Source organism: Seriola lalandi, unplaced genomic scaffold, assembly GCF_002814215.2.
Source record: "Seriola lalandi dorsalis isolate HSWRI2012SDOR001 ecotype SW California unplaced genomic scaffold, Sedor1 jcf7180002054920, whole genome shotgun sequence".
Lineage (NCBI taxonomy): Eukaryota > Metazoa > Chordata > Actinopteri > Carangiformes > Carangidae > Seriola > Seriola lalandi.
The window spans coordinates 1,291,350-1,311,273 of record NW_019525472.1 but is presented as its reverse complement, the minus strand read 5'-3'; the positions used below and the strand labels follow the sequence as shown (position 1 = coordinate 1,311,273).

General features: G+C 43.4%; 1 protein-coding gene across 2 annotated transcripts in view; it reads right to left on the bottom strand.

Annotated features, from left to right (window-relative positions):
• sdk2b (sidekick cell adhesion molecule 2b) overlaps positions 1-19,924 on the bottom strand; it is a 266,455-nt gene that overhangs the window by 17,341 nt on the left and 229,190 nt on the right. For both annotated transcript variants that reach the window (XM_087169889.1, XM_087169890.1), the window contains exons 16-38: positions 19,058-19,198; positions 18,129-18,310; positions 17,430-17,545; positions 16,133-16,328; positions 15,609-15,707; positions 14,348-14,539; positions 12,306-12,427; positions 12,012-12,121; positions 10,923-11,073; positions 10,579-10,816; positions 9,544-9,659; positions 9,144-9,333; positions 8,723-8,821; positions 7,911-8,105; positions 6,991-7,192; positions 6,431-6,534; positions 5,490-5,560; positions 4,700-4,832; positions 3,954-4,010; positions 3,174-3,275; positions 2,829-2,944; positions 2,247-2,433; positions 400-537 (exon numbers count right to left, since the gene is read on the bottom strand). In XM_087169889.1, coding sequence (XP_087026015.1) covers positions 400-537; positions 2,247-2,433; positions 2,829-2,944; positions 3,174-3,275; positions 3,954-4,010; positions 4,700-4,832; positions 5,490-5,560; positions 6,431-6,534; positions 6,991-7,192; positions 7,911-8,105; positions 8,723-8,821; positions 9,144-9,333; positions 9,544-9,659; positions 10,579-10,816; positions 10,923-11,073; positions 12,012-12,121; positions 12,306-12,427; positions 14,348-14,539; positions 15,609-15,707; positions 16,133-16,328; positions 17,430-17,545; positions 18,129-18,310; positions 19,058-19,198 — 3,257 coding nt within the window. The remainder of the gene's footprint in view (positions 1-399; positions 538-2,246; positions 2,434-2,828; positions 2,945-3,173; positions 3,276-3,953; positions 4,011-4,699; positions 4,833-5,489; positions 5,561-6,430; positions 6,535-6,990; positions 7,193-7,910; positions 8,106-8,722; positions 8,822-9,143; positions 9,334-9,543; positions 9,660-10,578; positions 10,817-10,922; positions 11,074-12,011; positions 12,122-12,305; positions 12,428-14,347; positions 14,540-15,608; positions 15,708-16,132; positions 16,329-17,429; positions 17,546-18,128; positions 18,311-19,057; positions 19,199-19,924) is intronic.

Below are 19,924 nucleotides of genomic sequence, written 5' to 3'. Positions count from 1 at the left end.
AGCAGGTCTTACACAGGCCAGGCAATGTGGGAGCACACTCGACACAGGCAAACACACACACACACGCGCGCACACACACACACACACACACGCAGTAATGGAATTAGTTGTGGGAATTGCATTTTGGCACTGTAGTCACATATTATTTATGATGACAGTAGAAGCTATGCAAAGGTTGCAATGACACATGAGCTGTTTAGGTCAAGGTGATGGTTAGCTTATAGCTCAAGAAAAATGCACACCACAAGATTATGACCACTCTGAGCTAAATTGATCTAAACAAAAGTCAAGTTTTAATTCATAATCCTAATCGATCTTGGAGTGTGCATGAATTATAGAAGCCAGCAGCCATTATAAGCAGAGAGAAGTCTAATAATAAAGGTAAGAATGAGGGCTTACCATCCACCGGTGTGCAGGGTTCATAGACCAGACGGTAACCCTCAATGATGCCGTTGGGGAAGGTGGGCTCGCCCCAGGACACATTGACCGAGGTGGTGGTCAGCTCACTGAAGTGAATGAAGCTGGGAGCACTGGGAGCTGGGAACATACACAGGTCAAAGGTCAAAAGATGCTTGGGTAACAGTCAGCAAGCTAGGTATGCATAAGGGGATTTGGAGGTTTTCCAGCATCTTCCAATATGTGTCTGCCTCAGTGCAGAGCCTGAAATAAAGGCTGGCTACAACTAAAGGCTAATCATATGGCAATGGGTTAGGATCACAGGCTTATATTTGAGTTAGCCTACATAATGTTTGTAAATACTTTATATTAATGCTGATTTTGAAGCTGTACAAAACAAGTTTGGACATATTTTCCACAAAAGACAATAAGTGCGCTCATTTGTTGAGAACTGACACTATTACTTTAAGTGGGCACATCATGGAACCGGCTTGACCCACCTACTGTAATCTCAACAAGACAACTTGTTAAGGTACTTAATAGCTGTGGAAGTCAATCAAAATCATCTAATAATGTGCTCTGGCTTTTTCTTTTCTTACAGCTGGTGTTTTCTTTCTGTGTTTGGGAAACTTGAAAAAGCGATTACTTTTCTCTCAGCCTTTCAAGTCTCTATCTGCAGATCTAAACTGCTGCTGCTGCTGCTGCTGCTGTTACTTTACAGATCCAGAGCTGCAGCTGTGACATAGTTTGTGCTGCAGCTTTCTAACTGAGTGATATTGGCTGAGACTGGCGAGCGGGTGTCCTCGTTCACCAGTTGAACTCCCTTGATTAGGTCAACGCCACATTTTTTGCTATACTGCATAGAGGTTAAAAGGCTTAAAAATACTATCTGACCCAGGTCATTCTAATTCACAATCACAATGGCTGCTCTCAGCCTCCAGGGCCCATTACAGCTGGCGGAGCTTGTGACACCGCTGTGCTCAAAAAACAGTTCGCCCTGTTGTCTTTAAACTTGTCGAGCAGGAGTCGAGACGCTCGCTGAAGACAATGTCTCTTTGTCTTCTAAAAAGATGGGATAGCTATTTCCATAGTGCTCCTCCCCTCCTCCCCTCCTCGCCCCCTTCCAGCTTGTCATCTGCTTCCTCCTCTCACGACACTGACCCACAAGGGAAAACCAAGAATCTGTGAATACCTTCTTTTTCTTCCTTCTTTACTGGTGCAGCACACAAAAGGCACCACAATTTTTAGAAAGAAAGAAAGATGGATAAAAGGAACAGGAGATGTTTGGGGGGGGGGGGGGGGGGGGGCTGTGTAGACATAGCATGCCTGTAGACAGAAAGCTTCCTCCAAGAATTTTCATATCATCTACTTTCCAGACAAAATAGGCCGATTCAGCGAATGAGTTCAGAGTGGGGTTTGCTGATTAGAAACTTATGCTCAGTGTGTGGCTCCGCTAACATCGTTTGGCATGCTGACAGCAACGATTAGCATCATCTTCACATCAAATTCTTTCCTCATGGTTGACTCATCCTCTTTGAAAAAACTCTCAGGGTTCTCCAAACTAACATCAGCACCACCACCACCACCACCGGCGCATAAATATGACAAATGAGTGAACATGGCTGTGCGCGCTCTAATTCATCCGCTCCACTCGTGTCATCCTGTTACCTCATTTGTCTTCAGCTTGTCTTGCTTTTCTCAGCACCTCTCCATCATAATACATTCATTCATTACATACAGAAATATTTGTTTTACTACATTGCTTGATTGCAACAGTTCTGACTGCTGGCACTCATTCACAGCGAATGAGGAATTGTGCATGTTTATTGGTATCTAGCGGTTCCATTTACCTGCTTGCTGCGTGCGGCCCCTGGTCGGTGGGCTGCGGGGGCCATCCCCAGCAGCATTGAAGGGGGCCACACTGATCATATAGGTGGTGTAACCAGTGAGGTTCTTCAGTTTCACCCCTCCCTCAGGCATGAACAGAGTGCGTAGCCGCTCTGTCTCATTCTTTCGCTGGAACTCCCAAAAGTAAACCTACATGGAATAAGAGAGGCATAAATAAATATTAATGCATGTCTACAGATGCAGCTCAGGGACCACAACTATTTCTGCTTTTATAAAACTCAGTCCTATTCCAAACTCCCTTAAGGGAGACACGCAATTCCATTTTATTCCCTATAAATGTTTTCTTGAGCAACAAACATTTCATTGAGCAGCCCTTGTGGAAAAACGGGGTAGGCTAAAAGTGCAAAAATGTGCATTTAATGGTGATTAACATCACACACGTGGTCTCCCATGAACCACAAGAACATTTAAATATTTATATAATGATAAAAACAGAACACAATGTTGTTGCTTTATTAAGAAGTGAGCCCATAAAACGAGTGGCTCCTGGGCCCAGGAGGTCTTATGAAACGTGTTAATCAGACCTTGTAGCCCTGGATGTCTCCATTCTGTGCATCCACAGGTGGAGGGTCCCAGGTCACGTCCAGCTGGGTGGCTGTTGCGGACTGAATGGCCACATTCTGTGGTGGGGCGGTGGGCACTGTCGTCACACAAACACACCATAACCATACATTAAAAGAACAACTTCAGTGTCTGTTATCAGTAGTCTGGACAGCTAGCATCACCACGTTTCAAAGGAGATCATTTGAACACACGTGTTGCCAGGAGCGACTGCCATATGGAAAACGCCTAATCCACTTGCATTGAGGGTGGTGAGATAATTTTGCAAACTGTTGCTGATTGAAAGTACAGGAAGTGAACACACATACCTGCTTCTCCCACAAACACCTCCTGTGGTGGGCTGGTTGGCCCCTCGCCCACAGCGTTGTATACACTCATGCGGATCTCATAGCGCTTGTGTTTACTTAGCTCTGCAAGTAAAAAAGGGGGAAATAAAAAGTTAGGAATTACATTTAACACCAAAGTGTGAATTGCACTATTTAACCCCACTTTGGAGCAGCTACTCTTCTATCCACAGCAGTGCTTGTCATTGCTCTGTTGTTAACCAGTGAAGGTCAGTCACCTTCAGTCAGTCGTGCAAGGACATGATCCTTTACTAGCTTCCCATAACAATGAATTTCTATTGCTGGGTAAAAATGAGAGGAATTTCTACTTCGATTACAAAAAAAAGGTTATTCATACAGAAACACTGCAACGGTGTGGTTGCTGAATGGGTTGGAAGTATATAGCCATCTGTTTTTTTGGTGCTCATCCAAATAAGCAAACCAAGGAGTGTGCTGGACTCGGTGGGCTTGTGTACTCAGTGTCCAAGAATCTCTGTACACAAAGCGCTTCCACTGGCCCCAGTAGGAGTGTTTGTACCAATGCGATATGAATGTAAGCAGCCAAATGTTGTGTTAATTTGCTTGATACACTGCTTTTCCTGTATCACTGTTCAAGGCAGCAGAGTTACCTGAGACATATGGTAAGATTCAAGAAAAGGTAGCTTTTTTTTTTTTTTCTTTACCTAATTAGATTGTGGACTGAATCATTGAGTACACATTTGCATGTGTGTGTTTTTTGTGAGGCAGAGACAGAACAACACTTACTGTCCAACTCATACTGGGTTAGAGTCGAGTCACTCAGATTCCGGATGCTGTAGGGAGCTGAAAGAAAAGCAGAAAGAAAAAGCGATAAATATAAAAGAAAGTGAGAAGGAGGTAATGGAAACACAATAGTATTTGTGTCCAAAGTCTCATATTTTCATTGTTAGAAGGGCATCACTATAATCACAGTGATCATAGCTCTGAGTGAGCCCCAGAATGACTTCAACGAGGGTAAAATTACGGGCTGAGTTGCACAGAGCAGTAGAAACAGAGCAGCTCCTCAGTAAACCTAATAATAGCCTACAGTTGATAGCTACTGATCACAAGATGACATGTTTTGCTGTGAAGTGTCAAGACCAGCGGGGCGATTTTGGGAAACAGAATTGGCATGTGTGAAAGTTTTTCCTTTGATGGAAATAATGGTGCTGCTGACACATAAAGACTGCGCAGGAATAATCAACCACGATGGAGTCTCATAATTGTGTGAAAGTGTTTCTGAGGTAAAAATACAGAAAAATGGTCCCTTTCAATAGACTCTTGCTGAATAAATTGCGATTTACGATTTATGCCTTTGGTTACTTTATTTAAACTCATAGCGTCACATTTCAAATCACATAATCTATATTTGCAATATATGCAACATAAAAACAGCTGAGCTAAGTGTATATGTCATACCACAAAATGTATTTGTGTGAGAAACCAACAGTGCGAGTGGGAGAATAATGCAGGTTGTTGCTGTAAATCCTCACCAGAGAGCTCAGCCCAGGTGGACACGCTGGTGATGGTGTGAACAGAGTAGCTACGGAGGCGGTCATACAGCAGCTCACGATATCGAACCCGAAAGCCCAGTAAGATTCCATTGATCTTCTCCTCAGAGGGGGGCTATAAAGGAAAATATGAGGGGTTGGGGGGGTGTGTTAAGGTTTGGTGTGGCAGATTCAGAGCTCCAGAAATAGTCTAACTGCACAAGTTTTTTACTTATAATGAGGTCATATCAATTTGATCATTTCACCTAAACAGGCATTTTACTTGTAAAATTCCACCTCATCACCCTGTGTTTTGTCTCTAACTGAAGACACTTACAGTAAGTGGAAAACACACACACACACACACACACACACACACACACACTGAAAGAAAAACAAAATGCTCCACTAAGACTGAGCTCAACCACAGGTGAATAACACAGAGAAATCCCCCATGGTTGAACATGAGAGAGCAGGCCCGGAGGGCAGAAGCAGAGAGAGAGAAAACAAGTACCTCTCTATCTTTATAAACTCTACAAGTGTTCTCCATAAAAATAAAATTGTGGCTTGGAGCCTCCTGTTTTCTTCTTTATGACCCGTTAATTCAGGTGTGAGTGTGGGAGAGTGTGTTTTTTATTACAGAGAGAAGAGGGTATGTGTTAAAGTACAGGCCTACCCCGTGTGCTGTCATGGTCTCTCATTGGAGGCCACTTTCTCAGAGCTTTTATTGTGGATTTTGGAAACAATGAAACATAAAAAATGAAAATAAAAAAATGACACTATCTCCTCTTACCTGCCAGCGGATCAGCACCGACGTCGTTGTGTGCGGCGTGACAGAGAGAATTGCGGGTGCTTCGTCGGGCGCTGAGGCGATAAAAGTGAGATAAATGAGCTAAATTGACCTGAAAATGTGCACAATTCAAGATGCTAAATCTATCCGTGTGCAGTGGCATTCATGGAGCATAAACACAACAAAAGCTACAACAGAACAGCCGTTGACAGATGAGTCAAAAAAAAGAATAAAATAGCAGCTGGAAAGATCAGCAGAGCAAACATCTCTTATGTTGGTTAAAGCCACACTGGGAAAACTTTGCCAAGGTGTTAATGCTGCCCTCTTGTCTCATGGTAACTGCAGATGGTGCGCACATGACATCACCAGCTGCCTTTGCCAGGGGTGTCTGCATCACAACAACAGGCTCCTTTCATCGTGATACAGAACAGAGGCATACCACCTTTGACTTGTTTTTTTTTTTTTACATTTGTGTTAATACTTGACCCAGAAACATCTCTATAAAGTATATGTGCATACAGTATATTTAAGATATTAAACAAACAGTACATAGAATTTAACCATTTACAGGAATAGTTAGACATTTTGGGAAATATGCTTATTCGCTGTTTGGACTATTTCTTGGCTACAGAGACTTCCTGAAGTGACACTGAAAGGTTATCATGAAACCACAGGAAGTCTCTGCACCCACCAACTAATAGTAACAACAACAATAACATGTCATTTTAAAAGATTAAACAAATGACATATAAGTGAGCTTAAGAGGTGTCTTTGGATACACTCAAGCTAGCTGTTTCCACCTTCTAACCTAGCCTTATATGTAGTTTACAGACAAGTTCTAACTCTTGGCAGTTGAGCAAACAGGAATATTTCAAATTTCCTTTAAGATCAAGATAATTAATTCATCCAATATTTAGAGTGTAAATACGGACGTTCGCTCTTACCGTCCTGTAGAGTCGTGATCGCTTCACTTTCCTCGCTGTACTCACTGTCCCCTATGTCATTGGTGGCTTTTACTCTGAACTGGTAGGATGTAAAGGGCTTCAGCCTTGGGGGATGGAGGCACAGGAGAACACATTAATCTTGATGATAAACTGCGGAGGTGGATCTTAAACCTCTTAAGCCACAGACGTCAACAGAGAAATTGTAGTCTTGCTGTGAGAGCTACAAGCTTTTCAAGCAAACTACAAGGCGTGTTTAAACCAACACCTGACTGCTGCATTTGCATAATATATACCTTAAGTGTTTTTGACTAGCTTACACCATTGTTTATGTTCTAAACCAGACTCAAATACCCTGGAAACATTATTCCATTTAAGGATAGTCTTGATTTGCCAACTATACTACAGCCAAGGGAATATTTAAGTGAATGTAGCACTGGGGACTGTGAGAATATTATCCTCTTCCTCTAAAGAGAACAAATAGAAATACAACTGGTGCAATAAAGGGGATGGAAATTAACCCTTGACTGTAACTAGAAGCTGTTAACTGATAACTACTGTACCTGGATACTATGTAGGAGGTGGCCTCGTGGTTGACAGAGGCAGAGTGGACTGTCCAGTTGTTCTCTGGTAACTCTCTGAGCTGCACCGTGTAGTAACGCACAGGGGACAGGCCGTCACTGCCCGGCTCCCACGACAGCAACACTTGGCGGGCCTGAACATCCTTCTGAGGCACCATGGGACGGCTGGTGGGCTGGGGACGAGCTGGGAGGACGGACAAACAGACAGACAGAAGCACACACATTGAGACATTAAGAGAGAGGTTTGATTGAAGAAATGGGAAATGGATGTTACAAAGCTGGAATTAAAACAAGGATGGAAACATGAGAAAAAGAATTAGCGCTCCTATAAATGCTTTTGAAAGAAATACACTTTTACTTATTGCTTTCTGCTCGCTCTCATTTGCATGAGCTATGTTCCACAGATGAGGGGGAAAAAAAGCGCAATAGTGATGAACGAAAAGTAGCTGAGAAATGAAAGTTGCAGAGTAAACAATCTGCAACATGCCCTGAGGGAAGCAGATGGACTGATTTCATTCTCATAACTGCACCAGAGTGCTTCCGATAAACACCCAAAGGGCACAAACACTCCTTTAGAAAACACATCTGCTTGCTGGACTGTTAACTGGAAGTGAACTAAGTGCAATGAAGGCTTAACACAGCTCCCTACAAGTTGTGTTTTTTACGCAGATCACACACCTGTGTCCGCCCTCAGAATCATGTACACAACTGTAAGTGTGTTTCCTTTTTGCTAGTGATCAACAAATTATACTTCAATCACGTTTTAAAATACCACTTCACTCTACAAAACACCACCGTGAGATAATGTTTTTTTTTTTTTTGTGGTTGTATAATCATCAGCCTCGCATCCAGCTCTCTAATCTGTTATTTAAATGTAACCGTATTCAGTCAGTTCTGGTTACCTCTTTTCTCCGTGGTGACCACCAGCGCCTCGGCAGCCTCCCCCCAGCCCTTCCTCGTCTGCGCTGTGATGCGGAACACGTAGATGGACTCCGGCTTGAGGTTGGTCACCGTGTACTGGCGAGCACTGGGGCTCAGCACGTCGACCGTGGCCGCGTTGCTATTGGTCGAGTTGAGGTGGTATGTGATCTGGTAGGCTGGAGAGAAGATGGGGACAAACAATCTTATTTGGAGGTGTCATACGCAGCTCAGTGGTAAATTAAATCTACAGGAGAGGAAAAAAGAAAAGTATTTCAGGCATTTGAAACATTCGTTGTTTGTGTTGGTTTTCCTAACAATGAGAGGAAGCGCAAACTGTGCAGCGAGCAGCTTCGTCTCCTCTGCAGTTATTCCATTAGCATCTGCTCCTGCATGCTGCTGTGTGGGTCTGTCATATTATGCGGTTTAAAACAAATTATCTGACAGATGTATAATGAATCAAACGCTCACAAGGAAATCCCCTATTAGCTAACAAGAGAATCCAACTCCCTTTACAGCAAAGCTGGAAAATAACACCATTTGATTTCCCCCAGCTAATATTGTGTAGCCCATCAAGTTGAAAAAAACATTACAAAAGTATGTTGAGAGTCATCAGGAATGACACCTGTGGGCCTAATGTTCTATTAAATCTAAACAAATTAGCTTATTTGTGCAGTATTTGGTAGTTTCCAGCTTATTTACTCGCACTACAAACCATGAGATTTTCTTCTTGTAAAATTTCAATGAATAAAACTGAACAAGAAATGGAAATGATCCTGTGCTGTATATTACTAACCAAGTATAATGCCATTGGGCTGAGAGGGGGACTGCCAAATAAGCCGGACTGAGGTGGTGCGCACTTCAGGGAATAGGATACCCACCGGAGGTCCAGGCACTGCAGGAAAGCAAAAAGACATATGCAACTCAGAACTCAAAAATCATATCAAACTGATATACACACTTACCTTTTCACCATTTAAGGTGAATAAATTACAGTACGTTTCCGTCGCAAAGGAAAGATCACCAATATGAAAACAAAAATCTACTTTCCATAAAGCTATGATTTATTAAGGCTCTTGGACTGGAAGAATAAAGCATAGGTTTGCATTTTTTAATGTAATTTCAAAGGAAAAATCATCACTATACCCCTGCTGTCAAGTATATCCATATTTTGCCATACTGTAATGAAGCTATTTCACTGCTCGGTGTTGCCCTACCATCATCCAAAGTCCTCTCCAGGATGGGTGGAGAACTGGGGCGCCCATCTCCAATCCGTGTGAAAGCCAGAACCTGGATCTCATAGAGAACATATTTCCCCAGACCGCTCAGCTGGACACTGTGGGTGGCGTTCCCCTCCACGGACCAGAAGTGGACTGCGCTGTCAGAGTCCTTCTCTTTGTACACGACCTGATCACCAGTGAGGAGACAGGACATGAAGAGAAATTGGAATTTGGAAATCAAGCACAGGAGAAATGGCCTTGCGTACTGTCACCCTGCTGCTTTGTACGCTGCCTAAAAATAGCTGGCATTGCTAAGAAAAACTAATTAGATTTTTCTTTGACTGCTCAGTAAATAAACAGTGCATAACTGAAAAAAACATAAAAAGCACAGGCAGACCTTGTAGCCCAGAATGAGACCATTTCTGTCTGGCTCAGGAACTTCAAACCAGCGCACCAGGATACTGCTGGAGGTTGTGGCGAAGGCAGACACATTGGTGGGTCCACAGGAGGGGACTGGAAAACAAAGAGAGTAGAGAGGTGAAAACATTATGCCCTGAACGGCCCATTGTAATTCATATATTAATAAAAATTAATTTGACACGCTCCCTCCTGTGTGTGTGAATATGTAGGCGTACGACAAGAGAGGCAGTTTGAGTGATCTGCTATGGTTTTATCATTTGTGTTTGCACATAGCCTCTGATATCCTGGTATACCCTCCAGGGCATGCAAAAAAAAAAAAGACTAAAGAATAGGCCTTTTCTCTTCCTTGGCACTCATCCCTGGACATAATGCGCTGATTCCTAAGAATTTGCTGGAGTGAGTGGAAAAAAAGAAAAAAAAAGGAGCACAAGGAATTCCACATTCAAGTCCATGTGTTCTCAATTTCCTCAGACTCCTTCCATTCCTCACGACCCTACGTCTGTTGAGGAGGGAAAAGAACTAGAATCTAAAATAGAAGTAGGCTGCTAAAAGGGAATAGGAAACAGTCTGCACACAAATGAATTTAACATATGGCAAAGTGTAAACTGTGACTGTGCGTTTGCCACGTCTGATATGACTAATAATGTAGATATTCATCACAGATTTTGCAAAAACAGTGTTAGAAAAGTAGCCTTGCTGCTTTCGTTTGGACAAAATCAATGAAAATATGGCACTCGTAGAGAAATGTGTGTGCTGCTGTGAGTTGGTTTTAAGTGTAAAACAAACACCTTGGTTATAATAAATCCTAATTTTATAGCCGTGTCTTGACAAGAACTTGGCAATTGGCAACAAGAAACTAAATTGCTTTTGAGTAATTAAGCCAGCAGTGCCGTGTTTTTTGTGATGCTAGTAATGTCGTGCAGTTTGCTTTTTACTCTAGAGCTCACATTGATCATCCGACAGGACGAGCAGTGTTTTTCATCGAGGGTGGCAGAAGAGGGAACTAACTCACCGGACTCCCTGGTCCTGCCTCTGACCGGCTGGCTCCAGGGTCCCATCCCGATGCCGTTGACAGCCTGGACCCTGACCTCGTACTCCGTCCACTCCTCCAGGTCCTCGATGGTGAACTCTCTCTCCAGACGATCAGCAATGACGTGGGTGAGCGCGCGGCCCTGTGAGCCCGCACGGGAGTACTGGACTCTGTAGCCCACCTGCTCTGCATTCCCGTTGTATTCCCATTCAGGCAAAGGCTGGGCAGATGAACAGAGAGAGGAGATAGGGAGGACAAAAAAGTGGGTCAAAACAAGCCAGATTCAAGCCAATGGATATGCACAGAAGAAGCAGATTCCTATTTACCATCCATCGTAGCCAGAGGCTGGTCTCACTGGCGGTGCGTAGGGTGACGTTGGCAGGGGCCATGTCTGGAGGAGCAGGTAGGGTCTGGATCCTTCTGGAGGGCTGGCTCGGGGGACTGGTGCCCACTATGTTCACCTGACGCATACGGAACCTGGCGTTTGGAGTTTAACATTATTATTATAATGCAACTCCTGCAAAAAGGATGGTTTAATTTGAAGTGAAATCACAGCGCAGGATCTGGCAAATCAAAATGAATTCCCAGCCTTATCGCAGTGGTTGCAGTGTGCATCCTCTTATTGCATTTGAACTGAGATCACAGCACTGAATATGAATACAGTGTAAATATGCTGAGAGGGTAGTTTATTTGTGTTTCTGTCTGAATATGTAAAAAAAAAGAAGAAAAAAAAAGTGAGCGTTTAACTGCAGTGAAATGTAAAGTGGCAGCACTGATGCTGGAAGGATGAGAACTATAGCTGCTGTGGGTCTTTGGGGATTGGCTCTGTGAAATGTTAATTGGTTATATTGAATGTGATCGTGGAAAAAAAAACAAGCAGACTGCAGACTGAGATAAAGATCATGTGCACACTGTAAAATAATTTTAAAAACACACTAGCTGTAACAAGCTTGTATCCAAATCAAAGGGAAACAGAATAAGATAAGCTCCTGGGATAAGCTGAAATTAGCCGAGATCCTGAAGCGCACATGCACCTTATCTGTTGTTTGTCAGAAGCTGCACGAGCTTAATTTCCATGTTATCCGACAAGGAATATATACTGGAAAAATCACGTGCAGGTTCATCCCTAATAAGACTATTCTGTGCTATAGTTGCTGTGTATTAACGTCCAGTGAGAGCAGATTGAATCTGCATGTGTTTTGGGCTGTTTTTCTGGTCTGTGCGTTGAGCTGCATGTGTACTATTTGCTGCTGTGGTCCTCGGCATATATTAATTTTTTTTAGTGTAACTGGCCTGGGAAAACTGATGGAAATTAGACATCTAGGCTATGTCTGGTCTCATTGTTTGTTTGTTTTTGTTACATTCAGATGCTCATTGAAGATTTAATGAAGCAGATACAGTTCCCAGCAGGCTACCTGTAGAAGGTGTATGGGTTGAGACCTGGCACTTCTAAGGAGCGAGCTTCGGGTTCGTTGGACACCTGGTGGACCATCACCCAGTCCTCATTTTCTCCGACCACACCCACCTGAGCCCAAGACAAACAAAAAGCATGATAAATACCTTCAACAATGAGCAAAACTGTCCATCTAAAGGGAGTCCATGAGATTTCTGTTCAATCTTGGAATCATATCATCAATCCAAAATAAGCAAGATGACTCTAAAAGCAGCAACACATGATTAACTTCAGCTCTGGATTAAATCTGCCTCACCTGTGCCTCCACCTGCCAACGGGAAATGGAAGTCTTGCCATCATATCCAGGTTTGAACTGCAGGGTGACAGAGCGCGGGCCGATGTTGGAAATTGCCATGTTGGTAGGAGGGCCGGGAAGCTCTGTGAAGAAGCAGGGAGGGAAAAAAACTCAAAGTTTGATAAAGAGAAAACGACTGAGGGAACAAATAACTGACACTACCGTGGGTTTATTTTGTCTCACACAGGGTGGTTTTAGTTTGGAGGCTTTCACATGGGAAAATCCATCTACCACACCGCCCCCCTGTGGCCGTACAGATACTGCACACAGAGACATTTCTCAGCGACCTCACTTAATTCCCTCCCTCGTGCTCCCAACTTCAGCTAAGACAGCAAAGCAGATCAGATTTGGAAAAAAAAGATGCTTACACAGTACACAGGCAGAGACATTGCCATGAATGTCAATTACACTGCAGTTATCTGGAGATACGATTCAATCTGATATCCCACTGTTTACACTTGAGCTGAGTAAACAATAAGAATGGATTGTTCCCTGGAAATCCTGGAGGGGAGACAAATCTGAAAATGGTGAATTCAAAGAACAGCAGGAGGGCAATTTTGTGTACATGAATATCATTGCTTGTTTGTGTGTGCATGTTGGAATGTTTTTGCCTGTCTAGGTAGATATGTATGAGGAGGTGTCACTGCATTAAATATTTCATTCTTCGTGTTTTTCTTTTTTTTTCTCCAATAATGCTTCCCTCGAGATAAACATTAAGCCTACCATAACATATTCCCATTCCAAAGCACAATATAGTTTACATAAATCCTGGATGAAGATATTAACGTCAAACCGTGGCATATTGGAGTGCGGACAGTGGCCTAATATTAAAAAGATATAATCACTCCCAAGGGGCATAGTCAGCAATTTTTCCAAGATTGCTTAAATGCGGGTGTATTCAACCCGTAATGAAATGCAGATTATATGCATTGTGGTGAAATTACCACCCTTAAACTATTTGCATGACTGATTACTGAGGTGGCTTTCAGCTGGATCGTTGCGGTGCAGTTGCAGGCATGTAGGCGTTTTCTTTACACATATACAATGTGATTAATCACCATTCTGGTGACTTTAACTGCAGCTCTAAAGCCTGCTCTCAAATGATCAGCCTGTCCTTGCACAGGTTTCACACAAGTCCAGGCTCTAATCGTTGACATGGGCACTGTATTTCTGTTACACAATGTTGCAAATATGAAATCATTAAACGCTGTAATCGTCCTTCGTGCTCTCTTGGGAGCTGTTATTTTGTGGATGAGGCTGCAGATATGTGCATTGGTGAGGTCCATGTCCCAGCTGAGGTGACTGGGGTCTGATTTCATTGTGTCTGGCGCCAGACAGCACAAAGTGTGCTCACTGAGTTCAATGTGAAACAGTAAATATACAGGACTGGGTAGTTTAATAAAGGTTCCCTTGCTATTATATTAAAAATTGACCCTTATGATGTCATCAGGGTTATGTTGGCTTGGGTTTGAGACTTAACAATTTTAACTGAAGGCTTGCATTACAAACTAGAGATGTGGAGCTTTAAAGAGGGCATTTACTAGTCAGAGGTCCTAATAAAATAAGTGCATTTTGGGAAACGTAGGCTCCTGTGTTTGTTTTTGTTTTTTTTAGCTTGACCCATACTTGGAACTAAAAGGCAGGATATCTTGGTGTCATTTGCTTCAAATTTTATAATGCTTTTTAAATCCATCTCTCACAAGTCCCATGACTTTGTGGAAGTGCAATACTAAATCTGTGAAGCACTGCTCTCAGTGGAAAATAATGCAAAGCGTTGATAGCGAGGTCTCTGGAATATGCAGACAGAATAACCGGGAGACACTGTGTCTGGAAAGAGATGTCAAAATTGTTTTTCACACACAAAGTTTTAGTGCTGTGAGCACCCCAAAATGAGATTTCATTACTGAGGTGGAGGCAGATATCTCTAGGGGTAAGTGAGAAAGTATTATGTAATTTGGGTGTACCGATCCTTGCGCATCTGCACTGATTGGTTGGTCACTGACCTGGCGGGACGCCAGAGGAGATGGTGGAGGAGGACTGCTGGCCTTGGCCCTTAGAGGTCATGCCTGCCACTTCAATGGTGTAGGTGGTGAGAGCGGTGAGTCCGGTGACCCTGTGCTCTAAGGTGACACTTGGCAGGTAGTGGGTGACTCTGGTGTTTGTTCGGTTGTACTCCTCCCACGAAATGCGATAACCTGGAGAGCAGCAGAGGGGGGTTCACAGCAGTTTTTACTACAATAGCAACTCTCAGCTCACACGCTATGGGGCAAGCTAACAAAAAATGTAAATAAACTCCATCAAAAATTGAATATAGCATATTAAATCAGTCTGTGATTATACCTCCCTGCACACACATCCGCCGCCCACTCCCATCCACACACACACACACACACACACACACACACACACACACACACACACACACACACACACACACACTCACCCTCTCAAAGTTAATGCAATTTGCTCCTTGGCCAGCAGCTCTTTTCATGTGATTGCATAAGGCATTAGGAAGCATTTCTTGCCAAATCAATAATTTCACATGGCATGTCAGTGTTTGTCTCCTGGGAATGTGCAGCACATCAAAATGTTTTTGGAAGAACACTTTACAATATGCCGCTAAATCTCAACCTCGGTAAACACTCGAATTTTAATGTTACTGGTTCGCATTTCTTTCTCTAATTTACTTTCTTCATTTATATTTTTATACAGTATAATATTTGAGACACACAGCTCTAATTGTTCCTTATGTATGAAGAAAGAGATGATGTATAACACAAAACCAAAGCCAAAGATCTCTTTGTTACATTCAGGTACACTACTATTATCAACAGAAACAGGTTTAATAGTCTCCCTGAAGAGGTTTGTTTGTTATGTAATCTGGATAAGACTTTATACAGTTTGATGGTTGAAGGGCTATACTAAGAGAGCCTTTTTTTATTACAGATTTATTGTGCAGAGCTCGGGAAAGGAGAGAGTGTTTCCCCACCTCTGCTGTGGTATATTTGGTGCATTATAAGCTCATGTAGCCTTGGTAGTAGAATCTACATGACCCAAATAAAATAAACAACAAATAATAAAGTAGAAATCCTACGGGTACACAACTTACGAGCTACCATGTGCTGGGATCACTAAATGAGGTCAAGTAGCTGTTACAAAGCTAAGTACAACAAATCTTCCAGACTCAGCTCCTGCCTGGTGTGATTGTTATTCTTGCCTTTCCTGCCTCATTACAGGTATATTTTAAGAGTGAAGCGAATGTACCTGTGAGAACTCCATTCTTCTCGCTGGGCTCACTCCAGCTGACTTTGAGTGAGGTGTCCAAGATCTCGGTGAAACTCAGGTGACCCACAGCACCGGGGGCTGGACGGGGAGAAATAAGAATAATGAGCAATGGGCCAATGGGCATTTGATCCACTCTACATACAGTTAGAGCTCATTACTGATCAGCTCATATACTGGACTTAGACTATAGTATAACAGCATTTGCATTTTAAATGTGTCTATAACAAAATTAGAAAAACAAGGTAATTGCTGAAAAGTGTCTGATGACAAGTTGAAGAAAATTAAAGTTTTTAAAACTCAACCAATAATCTTTAAGGGAACTTAAGTCCCAATTACGATGATGATCCTAGATGGATGTAGAGTATACTCATTCATTAGCACTTCTCTACAATTTTGTTCTGCATGAATAATAGATCTTGCCCAAAGGATGTGTCACTGGGAGATGCTCGTGTCCCCTTTGCCACCGCAGGAGAGAGAAAACTGTGGTAGGAAAAGTCACTTACTGTCCTCGTGTGTCCTTAGTGCTCTGGGCGGGCTGCGGGGGCCATCTCCGGGCGTAGTGAAACACAGCACAGAGGTGTAATACTCAGTGAACTTCTTCAGACCTGTCACATATCCCACGTGGACGCTGTCCTGGAAGTTCGGTCGCACTGTTACCATAGTAACTTGTTCGTCTTTACCAGGTTCCCAGGCCAGCAACTAGCACAGACAAACAAAAAAAAAAGTGTGAAGAAAATTACCCAGACAGTTGGAAATGAAGCAGCTAATCATTTCTTCTGTAATGATTCTCACACATTTATTCTCACAAAACTAACAATAGTGTGTCTCTCCGGTAGTCCTGAGCCACTCGGAGGAGTTCTTTGCCATCACAGCTCTCCCAGATATATTTAGAAAGATGCCCTGAAGAGGTTTTGACTGAGAGAGAATGGCTGAATAGCTTCAGTAAGACAAGCTGGGAGAGGAAGAGAGTTAAGGCTCAAGAGAGGCATGATCGGATCTGATTATGCCCGTTGATTGCAGACCATATAGCATACACAATTGGGACCTGTACTGACCAATTAGGTGCTTAGGTAATGAGTCCCAATGGCGTGTCTGTTAGGTTTGTTTCCAGGGAAGTGAGAGCTGGCAAGAGGTTTTCAGACAGTTAGATGCTTGACTGTCTGCCACTCTCTCACTTTTCCCTCTCCATCTCTTCTTTTGCCTCTGTCTCTATCACCTTTCATTCCCTCCATTTCCCTTTTTTCTCACTGCTGCTCCAGTCCCTCCCTGGAGGAAGAAGGTGCTGTTTAAAATTCAGATTGGGTTTTGTACAGTGGCCCTTTCGCCCAGCTGAGTGAGGCCTGTGGAGCGCCATTGAACACACGGACAAAAAGAGAGGGAAAAAAACCTCAATGACATAATTAAGTCTCAATAGAGTCAACGGAAAAATAGAACCAACCCTATGGATGTGGCTTTATGATTCCCTGTGGGCTACATTCTTTTCAGTGAAGTATACACAAGAGACAGAGAGATGGACTACATTCAAGAGCCCATGACAAAATAATGAAGACATTCATCATTACGTGCATACAGCTTCACAATAAAACATATGAAAAATGGTTGCAAAGATAAAGAGAATGACCTCCGACTGACAAATGGGAGAACCTAGTCCATCGTTCACAATGGCACCAAATAACTTTTGCCCCTTGGCTCGTCTCCCCCTCTTGTTAAACAGGATATGTGACTCTACAAGTTCAGCTCTGACAGTTCGCTCAATGGAAGTGATGGCAGCTGGGTGATGGCGCCGCGGCAGCTACTGACCTTGTAGCCCTGGTTGATGCCGTTGATGAACTGGGGGTTAGGGGCGGTCCACGTAAAACGGATAGTTGTCGAGTTGACCGCCTCGGCCTGCACGTTGCCAGGGGCGATGGTGGGTACTGGGACGGATGAGGAGAGGAAGGAAAAAGGGCGACAGAAAGGAAGAAAAGAGAGAGAAGGATAAAGAAGTGGAAAGGCAAAAAAAAAAAGAACAAAGGTGTGTGAGCGCCTCTCAGTCAACTGGTGGAAGTCTGCCTGCATCTATTTTGATGTCAGTATTGATCGCTGCTGCTCAGGTCAGGGCAGATGCTGCCATCACTCTCTTTCTGATGACACTGACACCTAATACCAGGGCTCTCTGTGGGTTTGCTTGTGGCTGTGTGAGCTGCTTATGGATTTCAGGGGGATGTGACACTTTTGTGTGGTCTTTGCAAAGAAGAGTTAAAGGTAATGCAGTTGGATCACGGTGGGCTGACAGAAAGATACATGAAACTGGAGGCTTACTGGAAGATTTTTGTTGGTGTATAACAGCAGGTTATTGCATCTCAGCCCTATTGAACGTGCATATTCATCAGAGAGGCTTATTAAATTTAACACATACAAATGCAGACTCATTGAAAATGGCACATTCAATATTAAAGAAAGAAAGCAGTCAGCATATCAGCTGATTTTTTGATCAATAACACTGAAATGGGTGCTCACCTCCCTGCAGGGTCCACTCAGTCACCTTATGGCTGAATATGCCCAAACCAGCCCCGTTGTAGGCAGCCACCTCAATCTCATAGTTAGTCCAGATGATGAGGTCCTCCAGCAGCAGGTTGGTCACATCTGGGCTGGAAATGTTCTTGATTTGATAGTCGACAGGCAACCCAGTGAGACGGTACCTGATACACACAGAACAGGAAATCTGAATGATGACCAACAGAAACCTGCTGTGGATAAGAGTTAAAGTGTTTGTACCTTGAATCTGACAGTTAAGATGTTCAACTGACAAAGAGAGGACAGTGCCGTTCTTTTTTAATTTTTTTTTTTTTTTTGCTTGAGCCAAGACTTGCAGTAGACTAGACCCCCTGCTAGGGGGAGACAAAGCACCAGCAAACAAGCAATTAAAAACCACTGACGGCACTGACTGTTGTCTGGAAAACACCTGCTGTTTCATTTGGATGTAATGAATAAAAAGCCTAACAGAAAACCAAACTAATTACATGTTTACAAGACTTACAGTCAGTTTGGCATATTGCTGACTCTGTCTATTAGAGTCGCTAAAGTTTTTGAAGTCAAACCAGTCATTAAAATTGAGTTTTTCTCTCAAACTAAATTATTTTTAAATGCAGTGGTGTTAAGAGATGTTCTAAGGATTGTTAAGTGAAACTGGGTGAGAATTAATTCAAGTAGTGGACCAATGCAAGATAATTGACTTAGATTTGGATGGATGGGAGTGTTTGATAGTATGTGAAGGTGTTTATGCGCTGCTTAATATGGTTAGAACATTATTTTACGGTTTCTTTATGTTTGTTCATATGGGAAATTTGTTCAGATGATAAACAGATGAGCACAGCTTCAGTTCCACCTCATGCTGAAAATCAAACATGTAACTTCCCAGGTAAGGGGCGGATGATCAGACGTCTTACCGGACGGTGTAGCCCCTGAGGATACCGTTCTGGTGGCTTTCCGGTGGAGGCTGCCACTGGATCATGATTGACTGGTTGGTGCGACCGCTGGCGATGACGTTCTGCGGAGGAGCACTGGGGGACTCCTCTGGGAGAGACACACTGCGAACGCACACACGCACACACAGACACACATGAACGCACGCCCAGATATGAAGAGAGAGAGGGCAGTGAGAAGAAGGATTAAAAGAACATTTTCATTCTGGAAATGATCACGGAGACTGAGCTTTAGGTTAAAACATAAAGCTTGCTCAAATGAAGCATATCAGTTTAAAGCAAAATTCCTGTACAATTTCAGTTGAAGCACTTTCTCCAAACCCTCTTTTTCTACCTCTCAAATGTTTCTAACCATTTAATTTCCTTTCTTAAAAACCCCGACCACTCTTTGTCTGCGTTTGCTCCGCAAAATATGAGTAATACCCATCCTCAGTACCACATTTGAGAAAGTCATAGGCTGCTGGAGCTGTTCACCCACCTAACACTATATATCTAACCTGACAAAACACCCTGAATGCCTAGGGAGAAGATGCGTACGAGAGATGGGAGCGAGATCAGTGGCGTTACCAAATGGCATCACAGAGCATTCAGTGCCAGACCCCCCTGCAACACACAAACAGAGCCCCCCATGGCTCTCCTCTGGCTAGCCGGCACCATGAGGTAGCGTAACAGACTGGTGGAGAGGCAGGGGTAGGGTTGAGGTGGTTGGATGTGAGGAATATGGGGGAGAGGAACGAGGAGGAACGAGGACAAGTTGTGTGAGGGTGCAGAGAGGCCAAACCCGATCTCACCTCAGGACCCCCCCCCCCCCCCCCCCCCCCCCCCCCCCCC